Raw genomic sequence first — 15170 nt, 5'->3', positions numbered from 1 at the left:
CTGAGATATTATTTTCTGCAGTATCTTCTCTAATGCTTCATTACATGAACTTTTGAATATTGAAAGTTTACAATCTTTTGCTTCATTCTTTCAATGCAGTTTATTTCTTTTTAATAATAATTTGAGGTGAAATTCAAATAACAAAATTAACCATTTTCAAGTGAACGATTTACTGGTATTTAGTACAGTCACAATGTTGTGCAATCACCACCTCTATCTAGTTTCAAAACATTTCCATCTCTCCAAAATAAAACTCCTTATCCACTAAGCAATGTCTTCCCTCTCCTTAGCTCCTGGCATCCACTATTCTGCATTGTGTCTCTACGAATTTATTTTGGAGATTTCATTTAAATGGAATAGTACAATAAGTGATGTTTTGTGTCTGACTTCTTTTACGTAACATATTATTTTCTTTTTTTTTTTTTTTTGAGACAGAGTCTTGCTCTGTTGCCCAGGCTGAAGTGCAGTGGTGTGGTCTCGGCTCACTGCAACCTCTGCCTCAGCCTCCTGAGTAGCTGGGATTACAGGCACGTGCCACTACACCTGGCTATTTTTTTTTTTTGTATTTTTAGTAGAGATGGGGTTTCGCCATGTTGGCCAGGCTGGTCTCGAACTCCTGACCTCAGGTGATCCACCTGCCTCGGCCTCCAAAAGTGCTGGGATTACAGGTGTGAGCCACTACGCCTGGCCTAATGTACTATTTTCAAGTTTCTTCCATGTTGTAGCGTGTATCCGTACTTCATTCCTTTTCGTGGATGAAAAATATTCCATTGTATAGGTGTACCAAATTTCTTTGTCTAGTTGTATGCTGATGGTCATTTGGAGTGTTCCACCTTTTGGCTTTTGTAAATAGTGCTGCTATGAACATGAGTGTACATATATTTGAGGACTTGTTTTCAATTTTTTTTTTTTTGGAAAGAGTCTTGCTCTGTCACCCAGGTTAGAGTGCAGTGGCACAATCTCAGCTCACTGCAACCTCTGCCTCCTGGGTTCAAGCGATTCCTATGCCTCAGCCTTCTGAGCAGCTGGGATTACAGGCATGTGCCACCACACATAGCTTTTTTTTTAAATTTTTTGTTAATTTTTAGTAGAGATGGTGTCCACCTTGTTGCCCAGGCTGGCCTCGAACTCCTGGTCTCAAGCAATCTACCTGCCTTGGCCTCTCAAAGTGCTGGGATTACAGGCATGATCCACCACGCCCAGCCTCAATTATTTTGGGTATATACTTAGGAGTAGAATTGTTGGGTTATTAGTAACTCTATGTTTAACTTTTTGAGGAACTGTTGAAGTGTTTTCCATAACAGCTGCACCACTCTGCATTCCCACCAGCAATGTAGGAGGATTCCAGTTTCTCCATATTCTTGCTAACACTTGTTATTTTCCGGTGTTTTTTAAAAAAAATTATCTTTATAGCCATCTTAGTGGGTATGGAGTGATATTTAATTGTGTTTTTGATTTGCCTTTCCCTAATGACTAGTAGTGCTGAACATCTTTTCATGTGTTTCGTGGTCATTTTTAATGTAGCTTATTTCTTACATTTGGGTATTTCTAAACTTTTACAGCTTCTGTTATATAGTACAGAAGATGGAAAGATCAGAAGCAAACAAGAATGAGAAAGCTGTTTTTACAAAATTATATTTGTCAAATGCCCCAAATGGCTTCCTGGTCCTAACCCCTGAGAGTGTTACATTTTCTGCTACACTGGGAAGTTCCTTTCTGATATCAAGTCTACAGGCTTGGAATATTTGCTCATATAGTTAAATGAAATAGCAAGAATGTCATAAAAGTGGCAGAGAGGGGTCGGGTGTGGTGGCTCACGCCTGTAATCCCAGCACTTTGGGAGGCTGAGGCAGGTGAATCACCTGAGGTCAGGAGTTTGAAACCAGCCTGGCCAACAGGCGAAACCCCATCTCTACTAAAAATACAAAAATTAGCCAGGCATGGTGGCGGGCGCCTGTAATCCCAGCTACTCCGGAGGCTGAGGCAGGAGAAACGCTTGAACTCGAGAGGAGGAAGTTGCAGTGAGCCGAGATCACACCCTTGCACTCCAGCCTGGGTGACAGAGGGAGACTCCGTCTCAAAAAACAAACAAGCAAACAAAAAAGTGGCAGATAGGAAATAAGAAAAGCAAGCTATCAACGCCATCAGCACGTTGGGTAAGGAGGAGTTTGCAACCTGGAGTGGACGTTTGTTGAGGGGTAGATTAAGCACATCCAGATGATAACAAATGTATTGGAAAAGTTTAGACTTTTTTCCATAACAAATTATGTAAAGGAGAAGAAATAATCTTTCTCTTCAAAAATTCCAGTTGCTTCCTCAGACATATTCCACATAAATCCAACAGATCATCTTTTTCTGTTTTCCTTAGATATTCCTGTTGATTTTTTAATCCAAGCAAATCAGGGCACTTTAGAAAGTGTGGTTATGATAACTTTGTTAATGGTTATATTGTAAAATCTCTAGGAAATAGTATGAGGCAGGCAACGTGGCAAAGTGGGGTGATCACTGAACTGAGAGTCAGGAGATCTGTGTTCCAGTCCCCAGTTCTGAAATAATAAGTTTTGTAACCTTGGGTAAATTATTTAACCTCTTGGAGCCCCAGTTTCCTCATTTTTAAATAAATAAGTGACTGGACTTTTGATGATCTTTAAAGTTCTTTACTGCTCTATCATTCTATTTGAAAAGTTCATGTGTTAGGCACTTTAAATTTCACAGGCAAATGCATATCCTTTCTTTGTTTACATTTACAGAAAGTAAAACTGTTGCCTTGATCAAACCTGTATCATGAAAATAGTTCTTTTTTTTAAACAAAGAGGCCCAAGGACACAGACTTCGAAGTGCTGAAGCCATGCACCTCTTTGTGTACTGGCCAAGTGCCTGGGTACACTTGTACGTGTGATGATCTGCCCTCTGCCCTGAGGTTTCTTAATCTAGGTTTTGCAATGTGTGTCATAGATGTTTGTTTTTCAAACATGGTGCAACGGGCTCAGACAGGACATAGCACTGTTTCCTATTCAGTAGCTACAACACTTTTCATCTTCTGCATTTTTCCAGTCTTTCATGCTGTAACGTCTGTGATGATCTCAAATGAGGACACTTTGATTTTCATTTAATCTGATGATGCATTTTATTTTCTACAGGAAGGTACTGGGTTTTGAAACTCCCCTCTTTTTTTTCCCATTTGTAGGAAAAGTCATAATAAATGGTGAGGTCATTCTGCCCTGCCACTATAGGCGTTTTCTTCTAACATAGGCCCCAGTGAGCTCTGGGTCATCACATTGCCACAAGAGTACAACTGGCAACTTCAGTCTCTGATGAGGAGTCAGGAGTTTAAGATCTACCTGGGAAGGATTATGTTGCATTTAGGTACAGCACAGCATGAGTTTGTTCATAATCCTGGGATTAATACAAAAAGCCAATGGAAAGGGAAAGGCTAGCAATCTCAGATGAATGTCGCTGACATGGTCGATACATTAGTATTTTTTTTTTCAATTTTAGTGGTTTTCTCATCTTGAACACTGTAGCAGATAAAGGCTCTATTAAATTTCACTATCAGATAACTTTATCAGGGAACTGATCTGATCTGGATTATCCAAAAATCTGGTTTTGATATTTTTATTACCCCATGGCTATTTCTTTTTTGTTAATTTACAAATGTACTTTGCATCAGTGCTTTCCTTGTGTATCTGTATTTAGTCTTTCAGCCTTAGGTTAACTTTTTTTTTTAAATAGCAGCTTCTGCAATGCTGGGAAACAAGGTATAGTATGGGGTGTGGGGAAGGGAGGTATGATTGAAGCTGAAGGGTCTTTTTTTTCTCTTTTTTTGAGACAGAGTCTCCCTCTGTCACCCAGGCTGGAGTGCGATCTCGCTCACTGCAAGCTCTGCCTCCTGGGTTCACGCCATTCTCGTCTCAGCCTCCCCAGCAGCTGGGACTACAGGCGCCTGCCACCACACCTGGCTAATTTTGTTGTTGTTGTTGTTGTTGTTGTTGTTTTAAGATGGAGTCTCCCTCTGTCGCCCAGGCTGGAGTGCAGTGGCTCAGTCTCGGCTCACTGCAACCTCTGCCTCCTGGGTTCACGCCATTCTCCCGCCTCAGTCTTGAACTCCTGGACTCAAGTGATCCTCCTGCCCCAGCCTCCCAAGTAGCTGGGATTTCAGGCATGGGCCACCACACCTGGTCTTAACCTCAACTTTTTACAAGCTTGTTTCAATGGTATCTATGAAATAGTTCAACAAATCTAATTTTGTTGCCAAAGGGCAAAAATTTAGGTAGGATGATCTAGAACAGCTTAGGAATTGGTCCTCCCTAAGACTATACTCTCTTTATTGAGCCATGGTGCAAATAGGCCCTATGTGAAGGTTCCCAAATTCTCTGTAGCTGTACATCACTGTACATAAGCTAAACACATTCCAGAAAGGCTATTTGTAAAGCAAATTTTCATTCAGTAAGGCTCATTTTTCCACTGATTGTCTCTTTATTCTTATTTATATTACAAAAGAAGTGCCTGTTCACTTCACCTCTTTTGCTCAATAGAAGTAAGTATATAAAGAAGTCTCTGATCCCTTTCTGTAGAGATAACAACTGTTCATTATCTGGTATAGATCTGGTATAGATCTTTCCAGATGTTTGCTGCACACACATACTGTGACATATACTTATATTTTTTCAAAATGAGAATGAATTATGTGTATCGAACTGCAAATTGCTCTTATTCGCTTAATAATATATCACAAACATCATTTCATGTCATTATGTTTGCATATAGATATTTAAATAATTGTGCCTCATTCTTTTTTTTTTTTTTAACCTAACACAGTATTCCATAGTATGGATATACCATAAGGTATTAACCGCATTCCTATTAATGAACACTTGGGATTTTTGATTAATTTTTCACTATTAAAATAATACTCTGGTTACTATTCCTGTGCATAGATCTTTGTGTATTTGTTCAAGTTTTTCTGTATAGTAGAGCCCTGTACATGAAAATGTCAAAGAGTATATGCATTTTAAAATTTAAAAGATACTGCCAAATTGTCTTTTAAAAAGGCCAGACTGGGTGCAGTGGTTCACGCCTGTAATCTCAGCACTTTGGGAGGCCGAGGCAGGTGGATCACCTGAGTTCCGAGTTCAAGACCAGCCTGCCCAACGTGGTGAAACCCCATCTCTACTAAAAATACAAAAGTTAGCTGGGCGTGGGGGCGGGCACCTGTAATCCCAGCTACTCAGGAGGCTGAGGCATGAGAATCTCTTGAACCCGGGAGGCAGAGGTTGCAGTGAGCTGAGGTCGTGCCACTGCACTCCAGCCTGGGCAACAGTGCAAGAATCTGTCTCAAAAATAAATAAATAAAATAAAATAAAGGGGCCAAACCAATTTACGCTCCTACTTAGAATATATGAGTGCAAGTTTCTTCATATTGTTGCCAAAATTGAATATTATCAATCTAAAGATCTTACGAACTTGAAAAGAAAAATTAAAAATATTTAATAATCTTTTATATCTATTTCTAAAAGTAATAATTATTCAAACATATTGTTAAAAATGTTTTATTTGAATAACAGTAATTTGGCTTGTATCAGGTGCCATGTAGGGTCCAAGTGAAGCAGACAGTTTTATTACAGAATTTTGGTTTGAAGAGGGATGCTTTGAATAAATATCCAAAGGTTTAATCAGTCCAATAGTCCCAGTGGGGACTATTCACTCAGTTTCAGAGTGAAATAGTCCCATAATTATTTAAGCATAATTATGGGGTTTGTCTATTTCATAGACGGCATTAGCAATAGGAATACTTGTAGGATTGATGGGAATGGAGATTAACTTGGAGGTCAGATAGTGACTTAGTGAATGAAGTGGCTGTAGACCACTTCTCAAGGAATTTGTCCTTAGTTGTAAAGAAAGTTACTGAATAGGAGAATCTGGAGAAAGATTGTTCTGGTTCTAGCTTCCTTTTTCTCATCTGTGAAATGAAGAGGTAGAACTTGGTGATTAATAGCCATCATTTTATACACACTTGCCATAAATCAGGAATTTTATAGGCATGATTTCATTTAATCCTCCCTCAGAAGAGTCTTATGAATGAGGTACCATTATTATCCCCAATTTACAGAAGAGGCTGAGGCTCAGGAAAATGTTATATAACTTGGTCTAGGGTGGTTGGCTTAAGTCCAAACCCATATGGTTTCCATCCTGCTACTCTGCATCTAAGTGGCTTCCCAGCACTAATAGTCGAAGATTTTGAGTAAGGGACATTTTAAAATTTTGTTATTTTACTGGTCTTTTAAGAATAGGACATATTGGAAGCTTTTTGTATGTTAAAGGGAAAGCATAATAAAAAGAGATTTAAGGCAAGTTATGAAATTGATGACCTATCTTTTTTTGTAATATTACTGGGCTAGAATCACTACAGAGAGTGGGCAAAAATATACCAAAGGCAACTTTCTTACAGATTCAATGACAACCACAATAGATTTTTCACATACTCATGGCCTTATGGATAATAAAAATATTTTGTTATTTTTGATTCTTTATGGGAAGGTTGCACAAACAATTTCAAGGATAACTGTGGAGTATTTTATTTAGAGGGTGTTGTAGTTATCTTTAAAAAGGACAAATGAGTTTCATGAGAGAAACCGAAATTAAGTTCCATTAAGATCCTGCTGTGATTTTGATGTGGACCACACTGTCTTGACGGATTAATTTGGAAAAACTTGACTCCATACAATACTGTGTCTTCCTATCTGGGTGCACTAGATGTCTATTTGTTTTGGTGTTTCCATTAATTTAAAAACCTGAAAAATGTGCCAGAATGAAAAGAAATAGTTATTTTGAAAAAACAAATCATCTCTCAAAAATAACATTTAGATGTAGCTACTATGCCTTTGATCATTTTTGAAAGGAGTGGCTTAGGTTATTATTTATGTTCACAGTGAGATCATCTTCTACGTAGGTTTCTGATTTCACCGGTTGTTTAACACAAGCCACTAAAGACAATATTTGGCCTGGTTGTTGGGTCTGCAAAAAATAAGGTTTGTTAATGACAAAATCTAACACAACTTGTCAATGCAAATATTATTATGAAGCCCTGCTGCTTGTATTTAGACCACAGGAGAAAATTATTATTATTCTACAAACCCGTGAAGTTTAACACGCAAAGGCTTGTTACACAGTCAATGAAGAACAGTTGTTTTCTGCCCTTCCATAAATAACTAATGCCAAGAGCAGCCTGGCTATCTGTTTCAGCTTCTTGTTACAGAATAATAAAACAGGCAAGGCCTAAATATCAGTGCCTGTTAACAGACCTGTCCTTTAAATTCTGTTTAGCTTCTAACAGACTAATTCTCATGCTTTTAGTACTTATTACATTGTATTTTGAATCTGTCAATTGCATTGTACATTTTCCTAACTCTTCCATTTCCATACGTTTATCTACTCCATTTCTAATTGGGTTGGTAGTTCTGGGTAGGACTCATTACAGAGGCAGCTTGATGTAGTGGCAAGCACCCTGGTCTAGGAGTCATAAGCAGTGTAGTAGGAAATTCAGGCTCTGTTACTACTTAGTTGTGTGACTGGACAAGACACTTAACCTGCATCTATTTCTTCATCTGTGAAACAGGGATAATAATACCCTATCTTCCTAACTAATAAACAACGTTGCAAATGTTCTCTTTAAAATGTCAGACAGCTGCTTGGGAAATATTTTGCTCCTGGGCAGTAATTTCTGGAAGGTTTCTGATGACAAGAAATTAAGCAAGGTTTGTTTTGACTCCGAAAAAGGAAAGCTGGAAATAGCGTGGTTATACTTGGTTTCCTTTTTGGAGGTATAGTTCTTCTTTCCTCTTCAACTTGGGTGCAGTTAAATGTGGAAGAAGGTGAGATGTGGTAGGTGATGAAGACAGCCAGAACTGTACACACTAATGAATAGCTTAAGTAATAAGAGATCTTGAAAATCCAAGTAGTTTCTTGGTCTGATAAACATATCTATATGTATATCATACACACATTTGTATACCAAAAAAACGGATAGTTTCAGGCTATAGTGATCTCTTTCCTTTATATCTTGTAGAGCTGGAGGAACTTCAGTAAGCTGAAGACTGTTCAGAGGAAATTACCTAATTGAAAATGTCTGGGCTAAGAGACTGACAATAAAGGAAACTGGCAAAAGTACTCTTTAATTACAAGTTCTTTTTCATCTTCATCCAGCACACTGATTTATGTGCTACACTGGGTTTGTATTATATCTATATTTTAATTCCACAACTAGACACTAACTTTATTGAGAACAGCGATATTCATTTCTTCAATTTCATTTGTGTTAACCCAACTGTAGGTGATAGTGCTCTGTACATCATAGTTACCCAGTGAATTACATACCTGACATATGATTGCTTATTTCTGGTATTAAAACAAGATTTCATAAAATAAACATGACAATTAAACTCGTTGTTTGAAGTACTGAACTTTGTAGGTCAATCTTGAAAAAGGAAGCTACATGACTGTCTTAGCAATATTTATAGGTATATTATATGTAAGTGGGTGGGTTTCTTGGAAATTGAATTGGTAATATGGCTTTAGAGTAGTAACACAAAAACTATAGCTCTGTGCTCTCAGCTAACCACTTTTAGTGTCACCTGGGCTGCTTATTAAAAATTCAAATTTCTTATCCCTACCCAGATCAGAATCAAAATACCTGGGGGTTGTAGCTCCAGGTACCTACATTTCAACAAGCACCCCAGATAATTGTGATGCACACTGAAGAACTACTCTAGCTTGTAATCTCAGGTGGTAAGGCATTTTATATATATATATATATACACACACACATATATACACACACAAGCACAAATGGTAATTCTATGGGAAAATGGAAATCAGCAAGTGAAGTGAAATGTCAATTACCATCAGGAACAGGAAGCTAGTTCACCATTACGCATCAGGGAACTAGAAGAATTCTTGAGATTTATTTTTTTGGGTGATATATTCTTGGCAGTTTATCAGGCCTCATTTGCAATTATGGTCTGTCCCTTTTGAAGCCCTCAGATACTTCGCTGGCATTTTAATTTTAATGGCAATTTCTTGCATCTGTTGGAACAGCATTCGTATGACCGGCTTATAAGCAATGATCAGGGCTAGTAAGATGTCACAAAGCTGCGGTGACTTTTCCTTATCAGTTGGGTTTTTTTTTTTTTGCCATGATACCATCGTGGAAATGAAAGACAACGTGAAAATCCTGCGTCCTTGTGATATTTCATCAGTGGGAGTGAGCGGGGATCTTAACACAGTAAGAGGCAAGATAAATGGATGAGAGGCATTAGTTCAGGCTTACAGGAGCAAGATGCTTTTAGTCAAAGTGTTTAAGATAGCTCTCTAAACGAGGAGCAGTGAAACCCAAAAATGAGTGTCTTTTGAGGGCAGCTGGAAGATGACCCGAGGGGAACTTTTATCCTGGGGTGGAGTCCTGCGAAGCAAGCCGCAGGTGAGGGCTTGGGCCAATTCTGCGCCTCACTGCTGTTAGGCGCAAGGACATCCCGAAACACACTCAACGACACCAACAGCGAGCCTGACAGAAGCGGATCGCCAGCGGGAGCAACAACTTGAGGCGAGCCGTTAGCCGCCTCGCCTTCCTCGCAGCGCCCCTCCCGCGCCCCGGGAAGCCCGTTCGGCTCCGCCTTTTCGACTGACGTCCCGGGCGAGCGGGGGCGGGCGCGTGGGTGGGCCGAGCCGTCTGCAGCCGGCGATTCGGCTGGCTCTGCCACACCACCGCGCGCCCCCGCTCCGCCCGCCCCTCCGGGCGCGTCTTTTCCGGGCTCGCGCTGAGCCCCGCCTCCGCCGGCTGTCCGGGTGCGCGCGCGCCGCTGCGGCTTTTTCTCTGGCCTCCGCCGCGCGCTCCTCCTCGTCCCAGCGCTAGCGGGCACGCGGTTCCTTTTTGCGAGCTTCCCGAGTGCCAGGCGCCGGCCGGCTGCGAAGACGCGGTGGGCCGCCCCTCCGGTGAGTATCCCTGGATGGGGAGGTTGCGGCCCCGGCACCCCTGCCCTGTCGGTACCAGGGCCCCATTTCCAGAGGGGGACTGGCGTACCTCACCTGAGCCGGGAGGAGGTTGGGTGGGCATTCCAGCTCCTGGAGTCGGCTCGCTTTTTTCCTTGAGCCAGGGCTATCTATCCGATCGCCTCCGCTGGGGCGGAGAAGATTCCCGAGGTCACTGTATCTGCTCCTGTGATGGAGTCTGGGGTCCTCGGAACCCCAGCCTGCCTCTTCCTGCCGCTCACCGCATCCCGAGGGCCAGAAGTCATCTTCCTGATCGGGGTACTAGGCTTTGCCATGGCCCTTTCCGGAGGAGACCATGAAGTGCTTGCTAGACCTCCAAACGACCTTTAGGGTGCCCCTAAACCTCAACTCCATTTTGTCCCCTCCCAGTCGCTCTGTAACTGAGGGCTAGGGAGCCTCTCTAGCCCTAGAGGCATCCGCCCTCTCGAATTTGAGGGATGCCGTCGCTTCCGATATCTTCCTAGCTTCCGTAGGCTTAGGTATGTTAAAAAACAGCTGGATCCTGGCGAAGCGTGCTTTCCTTCCTTCCCCCACCCCCGTTCTTTCTGTCTACATCCCTGCCTTCAGTGGGTGCTATATATTTAGTATGAGCTTTATTCACTTCCTCTTCCTCTCGTTTGAGTGCCCGAAAGAACTGTGGCTGATGTCTATAGACATAGAAAAATCTAGGAGAATATGATTCATTGTCTAACCCCATCAAGGGGTTACATATTTTAAATAAGACGTCATTTCTCCTCTTCACTCCAGCATCTCCTCCTTCAAAGGCATTTTTCACCCTCTTGAAATTAATTTGCTCTATTCGCTCTTTTCACCTAAAAAAAGGTCAATCGTCGCTCTGAGAAACAACAGTGAGATGCAAAATAAGGGTAAAATGGCATTGAAATGAATCCCTTTGAAAAAGTAAGCGGTTTGCTTTATCAGTTAATGGTCTCATCAGCGCTTCAGTTTCCTCTTCTGCAAAAATCAGTCTGTTGAACTAGAGCATATTAAAGGTTCCTTCTAGTGTTTTGATTCTAGGACCTCTAAATTCATGCAGGCTGCGTAATGCAAATTTAACCTGATTAAAGCCTTATTTCTCATAGTTGCTTGTCACCTTAGTTTTTCTTTTATTTTGTCTCTAACAAGAAAGACTTAAGTGTTCTTGATACATAAGGCAGCAGGTGGAGATTCAATGATGGTACTGCCATTGAGCATATCAGTCAAGATTTTAACAGTGTAAGGCCTCTTCCTTAAATTGTAAAATAGCTCATCTTTTGATTGAAACTGCTAAAGTGTAAGACATGTAAGACTCTTGTTAGAATTAACACTCTCTGCCATTTAGGTGGGGGATGAAACATTAAACTGTCAGTATACTTGTACCTTAGAATAAAGTACCTTATTGTCCTGATATAAGAAATAATTTGACAACTAAAAATCCATGGAAGGTGTAATACAGCAATTGAAAGCTTGAGTAAATTCAATTTTGTGGGGTTTTTTTTTTTTTGGAAAACCCCCTATTTAAAAACAAGTGATTTAGATTAAGATATTTCTTTCAGTATTTTTGGTAGGGGTGAGATGGGTGAAGAAAGAAGAGTCTTGTTCAATTCAGACAAGAGAAATGAATCGGAACTCTGGAGAGGCTCAGGTTCTAGACCCAACTCTAGATATATATTTAACCTTGAACAAGTCACTTCACCTCTCTTAGTTTTTGCATCTGTAAAATAAGTGTCTTTATGGTTGTTGAAATGATCCACAAGTCCCCCAATTTGAATGATATATTCTTATAATGAATATATATGACAAATATATATATATATACACACGTGTATATATAGGTATACACACACACATATAATGCAATTTGCGTTAAGGCTGTCATAAATCCTGTTATACCGGTTGACTAGAATGTTTTTCTCAAAGGTTTGTGTATAGTGGTTTCAATTTACGTATACTTAGTTCTTAATCCTGATTAAATAAATAATTATATGTGAAAATCTATAAACTCAGAAGCATTTTACAAATGTTGGGTATTATGTTAATTTCTGCTTGCAAGTGAAATGTGTGTTATACCGCACTATTTTTTAAATGTCCATGGCTTTTAGAAATGTATAAGGGAATGGCTGGGTGTGGTGGCTCACGCCTGTAATCCTAGCACTTTGGGAGGCCGAGGCTGGCGGATCATGAGGTCAGGAGATCGAGACCATCCTGGCTAACACGGTGGAACCCCATCTCTACTAAAAATACAAAAAATTAGCCAGGCGTGGTGGTGGGTGACTGTAGTCCCAGCTACTTGGGAGGCTGAGGCAGGAGAATGGCGTGAACCCGGAAGGCGGAGCTTGCAGTGAGCCGAGATCGCGCCACTGCACTCACATACTGCCTTACAACTGTAATTGGCTAGGAACTTTAAAATAATATGTGGGCATCTCATTCATTTATTAATTCATTCAACTATCTTCTTCCTTCATCTGTCATGTATGTCAGGCCCTCAGGACATGATGGTTAAGACAAACCCTACTCTATGAGTTTATACTTTGGGCTGATGGAGATGGTTGGGGGGCATGTGGAGAGACAGATGTACATCCAGCTTATTTTTATTAAAAAAAACAACAGTCAAATCAAGGACAAACAAAATTCTGGAGAAGTCAAGTTTCCATAGGGGAGGAAGAGATGATTCTATTAATTGTAGCCTGTAGACTCTTTGACATTACCTTTTTCTCCATCCTTTCGCTTTTAATTGCTGAGCCTTTAGCAAAAATAAAAGCTTTGTTTTTCCACTTCTACCACTGGCTGGTCTTATATACTCTTTCTTTCCCTTTTAACTTTTTATTTTGAGATAGTTGTAGATTCACATATAGTTGTAAGAAATAATACGCTTTATCTAATTTCCCCCAATAATAACCTCATGCATAAGTATAGTGTAACATCACAACTACAAAATTGAAATCGATGCAGTCCATCAACCTTACTCAGATTTCGTCAGCTTTAATGCAGTCATTTGCATGTATGTATTTAGTTCTACATAATGTTATCATGTGTAGATTTATATAAGCACTACCACAGTCAAGATACAGAACAATTGCATCACCACAAGGATCCTTTTTGTTGTCTTTTTATAGATGTAGCCATCTCCCTTCATCCCTGACTCCTGGCAACCACTGATCTGTTTTTCATGTCTATAATTTTGTCATTTCAAAAATGCTTATATAAATGAATCACACAGTATATAACCTTTGGAGACTGACTTTACTTCACTCAGCATAATTCCTTGGAGATTAGTGCAAGGAATATACCCTTTATCAATGGCTTGTTCCTTTCCATTGCTGAGTAGTATTCCATAATATGGATTTACTGCAGTTTGTTTAACCAGTCACCTCTTGAAGGGCATCTGATGTTTCCAGGGTTTTTGTTTGTTTTACTTATTTATTTATTTATTTATTGCCTATTTTGAATAAAGCTCATAGGAACAGTTGTCCACAGGATTTTGTGTGAACATAAATTTCTGTTTCTGAAATGCCCAAGAGTGTACTTCTTGGGTGGTATAGCACTTGCATGTTTAGTTTTCTAAGGAACTGCCAAACCATTTTCCAGAGTGGCTGTACCATTTTACATTCCCACCAGGAATGTGTGAATGCTCCTCATCCTTGACAGTATTTGGTGCTGTTACTATTTTTTATTTTAGCCATTCTCATAGGTGTGTAGTAATATATCCTGCTAGTTTTAATTTGCATTTTTCTGATGGCCAATGATGTTGATCATTTTTCCATGTGTTTATTTGCCATTCTCTGTATCTTCAGTGAAATGTCAGTTCATGTCTTTTGTCCATTTTCTATTTGGATTTTTTTTAACCTGGTGAGTTTTAAGAGTTTATTATTATTATTATTATTATTATTATTATTTTGAGACGGAGTCTCGCTCTGTTGCCCAGGCTGGAGTGCAGTGGTGCAGTCTCACTGCAAGCTCTGCCTCCCAGATTCACGCCATTCTCCTGCCTCAGCCTCCCAAGTAGCTCGGACTACAGGCACCCGCCACCATGCCTGGATAATTTTTTTTTTTTTTGTATTTTTAGTAGAGACAGGGTTTCACCATGTTAGCCAGGGTGGTCTCGATCTCCTGACCTCATGATCCACCCGCCTCGGCCTCCCAAAGTGCTGGGATTACAGGCGTGAGCCACCGCGCCCGGCCTTTTTATTCTTAATACTAATCATTTGTCAGGTAGTGGTATGAAAATATGTTCTCCCAGTCTGTAGCTTGTCTTTCCAACCTCTTCACAGGGAATTTCACAGAGCAAAAGGCTTTAATTTGGATGAGGTCCAGTTTATTAATTTTTCCTCTATGGACTGTGCTTTTGGTGTCAAGAAATCTTACAAACTTTTGTTATTTAATTTGATTCCTTTCTGTTCTGTATAACATCCATTATTTCTGTAAGCTATTTGAGCATTTTCTCTTTCAACAATTTTAGAGCTCAAATGTATTCTGTGAACAAGTGGCCTTAATGGCTTAGAATGTTAATACATATTCACACATGCTCTCACTATATTAAAATGGCTGCCTTAAAAATATAATGTCTACCTCACCAGGCTGTCAAATGCAACATTAAAATTTGTATTTTAAAATTAAATAGACGCATGATATGCTAAAGAGGTTTTTGGTTTCACTTTCTAAATTAAAAATATTTTGGCAAAACTGTATCATTTTCCATCAAGGATTTTGGTAAGTAATCCAAAAAACAAATTTGTGTTCTTATTTAAATGTACTTTGAAAGTCTACTTCTGCATTTTGAGTAGTGAAGTTATGATTCATGACCATGTATTTAGCAGACTTTTCTACTCACTGTTGATTATGAGAATAATGAATAAAAGATCATTGTATTTGACTGTCTAGACTGCATTTTTCCTTTTATAGCAGCTACAGGACACTCATTGTAACTGTCTTTTGAAATAAATATTAGGTTCAAGGTGATGTTTACAGTTTTATATTTTGAAAAATGTATGTGCTCATATGAGAAGGACTTATAGGAAAAGGTTAGTGATTAATTTTGAGAATATTCATTTCTGTAAGGCAGTACTGAAATTATTTGTCCCTTCAGTGTTACTATATTTACTCAAATATGTGTGCAGTGAGGGAAGCAGATTGTTATTTGAAAAAGA

General features: G+C 39.6%; 2 protein-coding genes across 7 annotated transcripts in view; one reads left to right on the top strand and one right to left on the bottom strand.

Annotated features, from left to right (window-relative positions):
- Positions 1-8777: 8777 nt before the first annotated feature.
- LOC109024752 (translation initiation factor IF-2) lies at positions 8778-10657 on the bottom strand. Its single transcript, XM_019019530.4, has one exon. It carries the CDS (start codon positions 10106-10108, stop codon positions 9539-9541), a length of 570 nt encoding a protein of 189 aa, XP_018875075.2. The 5' UTR covers positions 10109-10657; the 3' UTR covers positions 8778-9538.
- Positions 9275-15170, top strand: part of ACSL4 (acyl-CoA synthetase long chain family member 4) — a 92516-nt gene continuing 86620 nt past the window's right edge. Inside the window, exon 1 of one of the 6 annotated variants that reach the window (XM_019019525.3) lies at positions 9275-9987. The gene's annotated coding sequence lies outside the window, so the exon portion shown is untranslated. The remainder of the gene's footprint in view (positions 9988-15170) is intronic. The other 5 variants (XM_019019528.4, XM_019019526.3, XM_019019527.4 and 2 more) reach the window with 5 other exon arrangements.

The sequence above is a fragment of the Gorilla gorilla genome, chromosome X (genome assembly GCF_029281585.2).
Source record: "Gorilla gorilla gorilla isolate KB3781 chromosome X, NHGRI_mGorGor1-v2.1_pri, whole genome shotgun sequence".
Taxonomy (NCBI): Eukaryota; Metazoa; Chordata; class Mammalia; order Primates; family Hominidae; genus Gorilla; species Gorilla gorilla.
This window is presented reverse-complemented; position numbering and strand designations above follow the sequence as displayed.

Coding starts and splice junctions, on each gene's coding strand:
- LOC109024752 (XM_019019530.4), bottom strand. CDS start 10,108: ATGCCCACCCAACCTCCTCCCGGCTCAGGTGAGGTACGCCAGTCCCCC.